Source organism: Phodopus roborovskii, unplaced genomic scaffold, assembly GCF_943737965.1.
Source record: "Phodopus roborovskii unplaced genomic scaffold, PHOROB, whole genome shotgun sequence".
NCBI classification, from domain to species: domain Eukaryota; kingdom Metazoa; phylum Chordata; class Mammalia; order Rodentia; family Cricetidae; genus Phodopus; species Phodopus roborovskii.
Window position 1 is genome coordinate 36668 of NW_026126102.1, and position 12982 is coordinate 49649.

Below are 12982 nucleotides of genomic sequence, written 5' to 3' on the forward strand. Positions count from 1 at the left end.
TGCACAAAAAATTGGAATAGCCCCCTGTATCTTATCAGACCATCATGCTTTACAGTTAAAATTCAACAACACAAATTGCATAAACCCTACAAACTCATGGAAATTGAAAAATGCACAATTGCACCATTTCTAGGTCATTAAAGGTATAAAGAAAGAAATTAAAGACTTCCTAGAATTCATTGAGAATGAAAACACAACTTACCCAAAATTATGGGATACTTTGAAAGCAGGACTAAGAAGAAAGTTCATAGCACTAAGTGCCCACATGAAGAAACTGGAGAATAGTCACACTAGAGAATTAACAGCACAACCAAAAACTCTACAACAAAAAGAAGCAAACTCACCCCAGAGGAGTATATGCCAGGAGGTACTCAAATTGAGGGCTGAAATAAATAAAGTAGAAAGTAGGAAAACAATAAAGTAGGAATCAATGTAACAAAGAATTGGTTCTTCCAGAAAATCAACAAGATAGATAAATCTTTATCCAAACTAACCAAAAGGCAGAGAGAGAACATGCAATTTAACAAGATCAGAAATGAAAAGGAAGACATAGCAATGAACACTGAGAAAATCCAGAGAATCTTCAGGTCATACATACTTTGAAAACCTGCACTCCACAAAATTTAAAAATTTAACAGAAATGGACAATTTTCTGGATAGATATCACCAAAATTAAATCAAGAATAGGTAAAAAATTTAAATAGACATTTAAACCCTAATGAAATAGACGCAGTAATCAAAAGTCTGCCAACCAAAAAAAAAAAAAAAAAAAAAAAAAAACGAAAGAAACAGGGCCAGATAGTTTCAATGGAGAATTTTATCACAAATAGCTAATACCAATACTTCTCAAAGTATCTCTCACAATAGAAGCAGAATGGTCATTGCCAAACTCTTTTATGAGGCTACAATTACCTTGGTACACAAGCCACACAAAGGCACAACTAAGAAAGAGAACTACAGACCAATATTCCTCATGAACATTGATGCAAAAATGCTCAATAAAATACTGGCAAGTCAAGTCCAAGAACACATCAGAGAAATCATCCACCATGACCGGGAGGCTTTATCCCAGGGATGCAGGGATGGTTCAACATACAAAAATCCATCCATGTAATCCACAATAAAAATAAACTGAGAAAGAAAACCACATGATCATCTCACTAGATGCTGAAAAAGCCTTTAACAAAATTCAACACCCCTTCCTTCATGATTAAGGTATTGGAGAGATCAGGGATAACAGGAACATAACTAAACATAATAAAAACAATATACAGCAAACCAATAGCCAATATCAAACTGAATGGAGAGAGATACTCAATGTGATTTTTCTAAAATCAGGAATAAGACATGGTTGTCCACTCTCTCCATATCTTTTCAATATTGTACTTGAAGTTCTAGGCTAGAGCAATAAGACAACAAAAGGAGATCAAGGGGGATACAAATTGGAAAGGAAGAAGTCAAACTCTCACTATTTGCAGATGATATGATTGTTTATATGAGTGACCCAAAAAAACTCTACCAGGGAACTCCTCCAGCTGATAAACACCTTCAGCAAAGTGGCAGGATACAAAATAAACTAAAAAAAAAATAAAATAAAAGATAAAGATCAGTAGCTCACTATATAGAGACAATAAAGGGGCTAAGAAAGAAATCAGAGAAGCTTTACCTTTTACATCAGCCACAAACAATGTAAAATATCTTGGGGTAACACTAACCAAACAAGTAAAACACATATATAATAAGAATTTTGAGTCTTTAAAGAAAGAAATTAAAGAAGATACCAGAAAATGGAAAGATCTCCCATGCTCTTGGATAGATAGGTAGCACAGACACTGAGATCAATCTGAGATCAATAATTAATAAATGGGACCGTCTGAAATTGAAAAGCTTCTGTAAGGCAAAGGACACAATGTACAAGACAAAACAGGAGCCCATAGAATGGGAGAAGATATTCTCCAAACCCGCATCTGACAGAGGGCTGATTTCCAACATATAAAGAACCAAATAATCCATTTAAAAAGTGGGTACACAACTAAATGGAACAACTCAATAGAGGAATCTAAAATGGCAGAAAGACACTTAAGAAGGTGCTCAACATCCTTAGCCATCAGGGAAATGCAAATCAAAACAACTCTGAGATACCATCTTACTCCTGCCAGAATGGCTACAATGGGGTCCATAGATTGACTATATGTGACACTTTCCAAAGGCTCACAGTAAGGGCCTAGGGGAGGATCCGGTGTGGTCTTAGTCACACACACACACACACACACACACACACACACACACACACACACACACACAAGCGCGCGCACACACACGCACGCACACCAAAAACGTTCCCAGGCTCTTAACCACATCTGCTCCCAGACTTCTGGGTGGTTGATAAGTTATGCATTACTCATTTTAAAGGGACAATACTGCCTATTTAATGTTTATGTTTCCACTTGTGTGAAGGACTTCTCTGCCTCCCACACACTTCCCTAGCAAAAATCACATGTTTACCAAACACAGTGATAGTGGGTGACTTCCATACAATACTCTCACCAATAGACAGGTCATTCAGACAAAAACTAAACAGAACTGAGTGATATCCTATTGTGTGAATATTTCATATTTTCTTTATCCATTCACCCATTGACAGACACCTAGGCTGCTTGCAATTTCTGGCTATTATAAATAGGACAACAATTAACATGTTCAGCAAGAGTCTCTATGGAAGGATGGAGAGTCATTTGATTATATGCCCAAGAGGGGTATAGTTGGATCTTGAGATTAATTCCCATCTTACTGAGGAACTGCCATGCTGATTTCTGTAGTGGTTGTAAAATTTTGCACTCCCACCAGGAATGGATAATTGTTCTCCTTTCCTCTTTCCCAGGCAGCATGTGCTGTTATTTGTTTCATTGATCTTGACCATTCTAATTGATCTAAGATAAAATCTCAAAGTAGCTTTGATTTGCATTTTCCTGATAGCTAAAGATGCTGAACACTTCTTTAAGTGCTTCTCAGCCATTTGAGATTCCTCCTTTGAGAATCCTGTTTGATCTGTACCTCATTTTTTAAATTGGGTTATTTTTTTTCTGAATATCCTGAGTTCTTTGTTTTGAGTTCTTTGTATGTTTTTGATATTAGCTCTATCAGATGTGTAGTTGGTAGAAATCTTTTCCCATTCTGTGGGCTATTGCTTTGTCTGAATGACAATGTCCTTTGCTATACAGAGGCTTTTTAGTTGATGAGGTTCCACTTACTTATTTTGGTTTTGATATCTGTGTTATCATTGTCTTTTTCAGAAATTCCTTTACTATGACAATGAGTTAAAGACTATTTCTCACTTTCTCTCTATCAGATTCAGGGTTATCTGGTATATTATGTTGAGATCTTTGATCCATTTGGAGTTTTGTGCTGGATGATAAATACTGATCTATCTTCATTCTTCTACACGTAGCCATCCAGTTTGACCACCATCATATGGTGAAGATACTGTCTTTTCTCCAATATGCCTTTTTGACTTCTTTGTCAAAAGTCAGGTGTCCAAAAGTGTATGGATTTATGTCTGAGTGTTCAATTCAATTCTATTGATCAATGAATATGTCAGTTTTATGCCAATGACATATTGTTTTTTATTACTATAACTCTAATATAACTTGAGATCTGGGATGGTGATACCTCTAGCAATTTTGTATTGTTCAGCATTGTTTCAGTTATTCTGTAGGTGTGTGTGCACATGTGTGCGTGTGTGCATGAGTGTGTGTGTGTCTAAATGAAATTGAAAATTCAGTATTTTTACGGGGTGGGGATTTCGAGACAAGGTTTCTCAGTGTAGCCCTGCCTGTGCTAGAACTCACTTTGTAGACTAGGCTGGCCTCGTACTCATAGAGATCTGTCTGCCTCTACCTTGAAAGGGTTGGGTCTAAGGCATGTGCCACCAAAGCCTGGTTGTCCTTTCAATTTTTATGAAGAATTGTGTTTCAATTTTCATGGGTATTGCATTGAGTCTGTAGATTGCTTTTGGTACAGTGGACATTTTCACAATACTGGTCTTATCTGTCCATGAGCATGGGAGAACCTTTCATATTTTGGTGTCTCCAATTTTGTTCTCAATGTCTTTTTTTGTTGTTGTTTTTCAAGACAGAGTTTATCTGTGTAGTCCTGGCTGTCCTGGAACTTATTTTGTAGACCTGGCTGTCCTCACAGAGATCCACTTGCATCTGTCTCCTGAGTGCTGGGATTAAAAGCAAGTGCCATTATGCCTGGCTCAATGTCTTTTTTAAAGGTTTGATTATACAAGTCTTTCACTTGTTTGGTTAGAGATATCACAAGGTATTTTATTTTGAGACTACTGTGAAAGGAATTGCTTCTATGATTTCTTTTCAGTCTGTGATTTGTATATAGCAAGGCTGTTGATTTTTATGTGTTAATTTTGTGTCCTATTGCTTTGGTGAATGTATTTATCAGCTATAGAAGTTTTTAATGTACAAATTCATATCTACACATAAAGCTACTTTGATTTCTTCCTTTCTTATTTGTATCCTTTTGATATCTTTCAGTTGTCATATTCTAGTTAAAGTTTCAAGTAGTATAGTGACTAGGTATGAATCGAGTGGACATCTTTGTCTTGTTTCTGTTTTTAGTGTAAATGCTTTGAGTTTCTCTTCATTTAGATTGATGTTGGCCTCCCCCTAGCTTTATAAAAGGAGTGAACAATTGCTTAGGGGAGGAGCCTGAGCTACTGAGAGAGACTGTTGGCAGTGCCTTAGCCTCCTGGAAGTTATGCAAAAAGCTGCAGGGATGCAGTTTTCCTGAGTCCTCCACATCGGAATGGATTTTTTTTTCATGATGCAACAGCTTTTGAGTCATCCCTGCTTATGAAAATAACCCCTCACCCATACTCTGTTAGCAGCACCAATGCAAACTCTGCTTCACCAAGTTGAGCATTGATGTCTTCAGTACTTGGGTTTGTCATGGGTTCCCTTTCAGGTTGTGTGTGTGTGTGTGTGTTGTGTTGTTTTTCACTAAGAAAAGCCTCTCACACAACGATCATGGACAAAACTCAATAAATGAAAAAAATCATATGAAGTATGTCCTCTGAGAATAACTAAATGAAACTAGCAGTATCTGAAGGGAATCTGGGAAATTCCCAAGTATGTGGTAATTGAACAGCATACCATACTTTTTCCATTCTGGTTTTTGTTTTTGTTTTGTTTTGTTTTTGTTGTTGTTTTGTGTTTTTGTTTTTAATTTGAAACAGAGTCTCATGCAGTGCATACTGACCTTGAACTAGCGATGTAGCTGAGGGTGACTTTGATTTCCTGATGAGGAAATGTTCAAGACTAGCTTTGACTACATGAGAGCCAGTTCCTTTTTTTTTGTTGCTACTGTTTTTAGTGTGTGTGTGTGTGTGTGTGTGTGTGTGTGTGCTGGGTGTGTATGTATGTGCATACATAGGTTAAAAATATCATAATAAAAACCAATTTTTTTGGACATAGAGTCACATTATGTAACACTGGCTGCTCTGGAACTTGCCCAGGCTGGTCATAAACTTATTATTATTATTATTATTATTATTGGTTTTTCAAGACAGGGTTTCTCTGTATTGCTTTGGAGCCTGTCTTGGAACTAGCTCTGTAAACCAGGCTGGCCTTGAACTCGCTGAATGCTAGGATCAAAAGTGTGTGCCACCACCGCCCGGCAAATCCATTATTTTATATGTTAATTTTTTAAATAAAATAAATGAACAAAATAAAAATCAACAAAAGTACAAAAAAAATATGGGCAGTGGTGGCACATGCCTTTGATCCCAGCACAACCTACAACAGAACTATATTAACTATACAAAGCAGAAAAGACTATAGAAGTAAATAAAAATGATAGAAAACACTCCCCTCTCAACCACAGATACAATAACTATACAGAAGATTAACTGAGGTATAAAAGCCTTGTACAATATTATTAACCAAATGGATCTGACATTTATAGATCGTTCCATCCTCTGAGTGCAGAAGGAACATCCTCTTCCAAGTATACATAGAACATTGTGATGGGTAACCTTGATTCCTGACTTGATTAGATTGAGGAGACATTAGTAGGGCATTTCCAGAGGCAGTTAACTAAAGGGAAAAGCTCAGAGCCTGAATGTGAGCAATGGCACCACTCCATGAGCTACAAGTCCAGACAAAACAAGAAGGGGGAAAAAGCAAGCCCATGAGCTAGGCATCTGCTCTCTCTGCTTCCTGGTCTTGCAGTGAAGAATCCCTGCCACATGATCTATGATATGCACCCTCACTAGTATGTGGGCCTCACTAGTATTAGAATTTTATGAGAACATCTGTTAAGATAATGAGATGAGGTTTATGTTGGTATAATTGCTACTTAGTTCGTATTTGTCACTAGAAAATGGATAATCCTTTTGTTCCTTGCAACAATTAAAATTAATTTCCCCCATTCCCTTTATAATATACTCCCATTATAGGAAGTTTTGGAGGTAATGGAAACACACAGTGTAGGAAAAAATATCTGTGACATTTCATCTGAACATATCTAAGCTATCATTTAAAAAAAAACATATGCACTCCCAGCGGTGGTGGCACATGCCTTCAATCCCAGCATTCAGGAGGCAGAGACTGGTGGATCTCTGTGCGTTCAAGGCCAACCTGGTCTACAGAGTGAGTTTCAGGACAGGCTCCGAATCTACAGAGAAATTCTGTCTCAAAGACCCAAAGCATGCATGCGAGCGTGCGGGCACACACACACACACACACACACACACACACACACACACACACACACAGAGAGAGAGAGAGAGAGAGAGAGAGAGAGAGAGAGGAAGAGAGAGAGAGAGAGTTTTTAAAACACGATCTTTCGTCATGACCAGGTCGAGGAGACTTGCAAAAAACAAAAACCTAGGATTCTTCCAGGGCTGGAAAAGTAGATGATACCTAGATATGTAGGACAAGAAAGGTCCTGGACTTCCAGACCTACACTGATCCCCATTCCCACGCACAGCTGCATTGTTATGCTTCTCAAAGTGGAGATGGCAGCCCCAGGACTGACCCAATTGTAGGGGGAACAAGAGCAGATGTCAGAAAACATGCAAGTATCTCAATCTAAAATGGTGAATTATTCCTATGATGAAGATCTCGAAGATTTATGTCCTGTGTATGGTGATAAAGTATCCAGGTACCATTATGGTCTCCTTACCTGTGAAAGCTACAAGGCCTTTTTAAAGTGAACAGTCCAAAACAATAAAAAAAGTACACATGTATTGAAAACCAGAACTGCCAAATTGACAAAACACAGAGAAAATGTAGTCCCTACTGTCGATACCAAAAGTGTCTAAGTGTTGGAATGAAGCTAGAAGCCATAAGAGCTGACCACATGGGAGGAGGCAGAAATAAGTTTGGGCCAATGTACAAGAGAGACAGGGCCCTCAAGCAACAGAAGAAAGCCATCATTCCAGCCAGTGGACTTAAATAGTAAGCCATGTACCAAGTGGTCCAAGCAATGCCTTCAGACCTGACCATCTCCTCTACAATTCAGAACATTCATTCTGCCTACAAAGGCCTACCTCTGAATCATGCTGCCTTGCCTTTCACAGACTATGACAGAAGTCCCTTTGTCACATCATCCATTAACGTGACAATGCCATCTCATGGCAGTCTGCAAGGTTACCAACCATATGGTCACATCAAGTCTGAGTACCCAAATCCCTACAGGTTCTCTGCAAGAGCAATATACATACATAAACTCTGAAGCATCTCTCCAACCTCCTTACGGCTAGAAGCCTATGTGGGCCAATAGTGGAATGTGGTGGCTTGAATAAAAATGACCCCCATTGGCTCATAAATTTGAGTGTTTAGTCACCAGGAAGTTGTACTACTTGAAAGGATTAGGAAGTGTGGTTTTGTTGGAGTAGGCGTGATTTTGTGTTACTGGGCTTTGAGATCTCAAAAGTACAAGCCAGGCACAGTGTCATTTCTTTCTCTCTCTCTGCCTATGAACCAGGATGTAGTTCTCAGCTACTGATCCAGGGTCTGCCTGAGTGTTGCCATGTTCCACAACAAGATGATAATGGACTAAATATCTGAAACTATAAGCTAGTCTCTAATTAAATGCTTTCTGTCATAATAGTTGCCTTGGTCATGGTGTCTCTTCACAGCAACTAGAAACTGCGAATAAGACAGACTGTGTCCTGGAGACTTTCTAGAAGTTAAATTTCTTATCACTTCTCCCTCTCTGCAACTGGATTCCAGAAGTTTGGCTCAGTGTTTAGCTGTGTGTGTCTGCTTCTGTTTCTATCAGATAAGAAAATGGGGGCAAGACCAGGGTACAGTAACCTACAGAGACAGCTGACCTGAACAAGGGGGAACTAATGGACCCCCAGACTGGTAGCTGGGAAACCAGCATTGGACCCACTCAGACCCCATGAACATGGGTCTCAGTTAGAAGGCCTGGGCGGACTAAGGGACCTCTGAAAGTGGAACCAGGATGTATCCCTGGTGCACAAAAGGACTTTGGGAGCACATTCCCCATGGAGGGATACTCCCTTAACCTAGAGGCAGGAGGGAGGGTCTAGTCCCTACTCCAAATGACTTGACATTTTTATGATCCCTCCTGGGAGGCATCACCCTCCCTGTGGAGTGGGGTGGTGGGGGATGATAGGGGGGTTGGAGTGCCTGGGAGGGAGGGAGAGGGAACTGAGATTGATATGTAAAATAAGAAAAAATAATTAAAAAGGAGAAAAAAAGAAGTTAAATTTCTGGGTTAAAAGCATTATTTTTACATGGAATGGGGTTTGTGAAGGTGCTTATTGAAAATTACTATTTGTTTATTTGATTATCCGTCTTACGTGTAATTTACTTTGTCTTTTCCCCCAAACAAACAAAAAGTGACAAGTTCCACATTTATGGACAAACATTTAAGGAAGATTTGTGTGCTGATTTCTGTGGCTATTTGAGGAAAGTTATCAAGAAGTTATATACTGATAATTTTTTCCCTTAAAACACTGTGGTTGGAAAACTGTATATTATTATGACTGGTTGTGATTATATTTACAAGTATTTCAATAAAATTTGTTAGCCGTCCTTTAACAGCTAAGAAATTATCCTTCTTATAATTCATAAACATACTTATTTTACATTTTTAAAATCCTGAGCCAGGCAGTGGTGGCGCATGCCTTTAATCCCAGAACTCAGGAGGCGAAGGCAGGTGAATCTGTAAGTTCAATGCTGACCTAGCCTACAAATCAAGTTCCAGGACAACCAGATTAGTTACACAGAGAAACCTTGTCTCAAAAGCAAAACAAAACAAAAATTCTGTGACTGCAGTTTTATTATTGAGATGTTCCTTGGCCAGAAGAGATAGCTCAACTGATTGCCACTAAAACCTGAGAACCTAGAACTCACATAAATGTGGAAGGCGAGAATTAATGCTACAAGATGTCTTCTGATCTCTCCCAATATACTATGTGGAATGTGTGCTCATACATAATAAGTATAATAAATAAAATGAAAAAAATGTTCATTTGTAGAACATGTCATTTGAAGGTGATTATTGTGGGGCTCAGGAGTTAGCTGAGTAATTAAAGTGCTTGCCCCACAAGCACAAGCATGGGGGTAGGGGACAGTGAGAGGGTGGGGAACACTTGGGGGTTGAGAGATACTTGAGTCAGATCCCCAAAAGCATTGTTAAAGACATGGGTGTGGTTGTAATCCCTGAGATGGATAAGCAAAGGCAGTTGGATCCCTGGGGCTCACTAACCAGTCAGCCTAGCCTACTCTGTGATCTACAGGCTGAGACCTTATTTCAGAAAACAAGATGCCATGGAGCAAATGATGCCTGAGGAACTATATCTGAGTTTGTCGTCTGGTCACTCCATGCTCAGTAGTGTACACATGTGTACCCACAGGACCATGCACTCACAGGCATACAACCCCACATACAAAGCTGTTTAGTGTCAAGAAATCCTCACCAAGGGCTAGTTAATAAAATAGTGGAGAGGCTGAGGGTGTAGCTCAGCAATGGATACAGGCCCTGGGTCCATATGCAGGTGGATCTCGGTGAGTTTGAGGCCAGCCTGGTCTATAGAGAAAGCACCAGGGCTACATAGAGAAACCCTATTTCCAAAAACCAAAAATCCCCAAACCAAATCGAAACCAATCAATCACAAAAAAACCCCAGAACAAAAACAAACAAAAATTAATTCAGCTTAAAATAATAGATTATTTACTATTTTCCATAGTTATATCTGTTAGACAGCAAGCATATTTGTTGTGGTGAAATGGATCATTCAGGTTAACTTTCTCAAGGAGAATGTGACTCCTGTAAATTGTGTTAAAGTGATGTTTAACATATTAAACACAAAAAGGAAATTCATGAACAACAGATTGACTTCTACAGTTGGTAGTGTATCTTGAATATTTAAAAATGATTTGAAATATCAGACAATTCTGTTCATTAAAAATTATGCTAGATGTAGGAGAGATGACTTCATGACTTATCTTGCTGTTCCCTAGAACCCACATCAATCAAGCAGTTCACAGCTGCTTATAACTCTAGTTCTAGGGGATCCAACACCCCCATCTGGAATATGAGGACTTGTGCATATACATAAATCCAGGCATTTAAACATACATGCAAAATAAAATAAAGCAAATCTTTAAGAAGCTATGCTAGTAAACCAGGTGTAGTGGTGCACACCTTTAATTCCAGTACTCAAGAGAGGCAGAGAGACAGGTGGATCACTGAGTTTGAGGACAGCCTGCTCTACATAGTGAGTTCCAGGACAGCCAGGGTTACACAGTGAAACCCTGACTCAAAAATCGAGAAGAAATTATGCTAGTCTGATTATCAGATTGCATTATTTGAAAAGAGGATCTCTCTTGCCATTCTAGTACAAAACTACAACCCCGATAACTAAGCATGACTGAAACTGTTGCATATTTCACCAAAAAATAAATAGAACAAACAAAATAAATAGAATGAACATGTGTTGCAGAATAAATGTGGGCACAAAATTGGAAACTGCTAATTTAGAAAACTAATTTGTGATTTTCAGAGATTATGAATGAAGAATGAAATGAGGAGTAAAACGATTTAGATAGGTTGGCTTGTGAGCTACACTCCCAATCACATCAGATTGAAGTAAAGGTTGATCTGTGTGTAACAGTTTCAAGTTTGTTCAGTATCAAAAGGATTGTATGCTAATTCTGTCTGTCTGATTTCACACACACACACACACACACACTCTTATCTGTAAGTATCCGAGTTATGGAAAACATGTTTTCTAAGCCCCTGGGAGGCAGCAAGGTCATTGTAAGTTTGAGGCCAGCCTTGCCTACTTAGTGAATTTCAGCCTAGTTGGTACTGCACAGTGAGACCCTTTCTCACTTCCTTCCCCCAAAAGGTAAAGATGCACATATGTGTAAGCATGTTGGCAAGTGAAGATTATGCATAAAACATATAGGAGAGAAATTGAGGGCATTACAAAATAAAGGGGAGAAAATATTTGTATTTTGGGTGGCTTATAGAGATTAATGATTAAGAACACGAGATTGAGGACGTAGCTCATGGATACAGTATTTACTTAGCAAGAACAAAGTATTGGGTTCTAAACAACACAAGAACGTCTATTTTTTTTTTCCTTAGGATGAGTGTTTGGTTGAGTGTGGAATTTGTGCTTTGGTTTGCTCACCTCGAATATGTTAGATCTGCCTACTTTTGGAGGGTGCAAGCATTACATGAAATAATTCAGATAAAGGATCAGTATAGTGGTCGACATGTAGCAAATTCTCAATAAACGTAAATGGGGTGTTACTGTTTCATCAATTCGATGGAGGTAAAGAGGATGAACCAAAGGAACATTTTAAGGATAAAGTCAAGATACATTCCTGGTACTTTGAGGTCAGCTGGGAATGAACTGGACCCTCTATGAAAAGGTGGAGGGGATCAAGTGACGTCGACCGCCTTAGCAACAGGCCCCCAAAGAAGGTGAATTCCTGTAGCCAATAAGAGTCTGAGCTCTGGCAGAGGTAGCCAATAGATGACGAAAAGAGGAAGAGGGAGGACGCGCCAATTCTCCTGCTCGAGCCTCGGCCCAACAAAATGGCGTCGTCGGCGGCGTCGCTTTGTTTCCGCGGCTCCTGCGGCGGCGGCAGTGGTAGCGGCCTTTGAGCTGTCGGGTGGATCCAGCAGCAGCTGCGGTGACTACTAAGATTCCAGTACTTTTCGTTCAGGATCGGGCACTGGGGAACGAGGAACGGTACCCAAGGGTTGCCGAAGCCAAGCAGGCGTCCGAGCCAAAAACATGACCGCTGAGCCCATGAGGTAAAACGCAAGCCCTTGTCACGGGCCCCGGCGTTCTGCTCCCGGGAGCCTTCCACTCGAGTGGGGTGTTTGCAAAGACGTGCGCTAGGTGCCCTAGGCCCGCGCGCGGCTTCGCGGTCAGCGGCATCGTTTTCCCTCTAGGTGAGCGGGGCTGGGGGAGTGTGGTGGGAAGCCCCAAGCGGGGCTAGGGGTGTGTGTCGGGGGCGGCCTGCGACGCGCATTGCCTTCCCCACCTCCCGCCCGCGCGGACTCGAGAGCCTCTGCCCGGCTCTCGCCTCCGTGCCGGCAGCGTCGAGGCCGGGGAGTCGCGGGCGCTGGGCTTACGGTCATTCTTCCTAATCTTGGGGCCTAGCAACTGAGTGGGGAAGGAGGGGGAGGGGGAGTGGAGGGGGAGGGGCGGCGGGAGGAAGTGAGATCCTGGGACGAGCTAGCTCAAAGGGCGGTCGCCACGGGAAATCCTCGGCCCCCCACAGCCGCGGGAGATGAGCTTGCGAGGTTGGAGGGTGAGAAGGTGTCTGAAAAGGTATTGGGCTTCTTTCTCATTCCAAATCCTGGCGGAGATCTTGGGATTTTTCCCTCCCCGGCGGCGGGGTTGGGGGGGGGGCAGGCTAAAGCTTTTGGTTTCTGAGAAGCCCGGCATACTACTTTTGGCGAAGTC

The 12982-nt window shown here is 40.7% G+C and overlaps 1 protein-coding gene across 8 annotated transcripts in view; it reads left to right on the top strand.

Annotated features, from left to right (window-relative positions):
- The first annotated feature begins 12065 nt into the window (after positions 1 to 12065).
- Positions 12066 to 12982, top strand: part of Atrx (ATRX chromatin remodeler) — a 150973-nt gene continuing 150056 nt past the window's right edge. For 6 of the 8 annotated variants that reach the window (XM_051179456.1, XM_051179451.1, XM_051179452.1 and 3 more), the window contains exon 1: positions 12066 to 12324. Coding sequence is in view for 4 of the 8 variants with exons in the window: in XM_051179451.1 (XP_051035408.1) it covers positions 12305 to 12324 (20 nt within the window). In the remaining 4 variants the exon portion in view is untranslated. Of the gene's footprint in view, positions 12466 to 12982 lie in introns of all 8 variants that reach the window. The other 2 variants (XM_051179455.1, XM_051179454.1) reach the window with 1 other exon arrangement.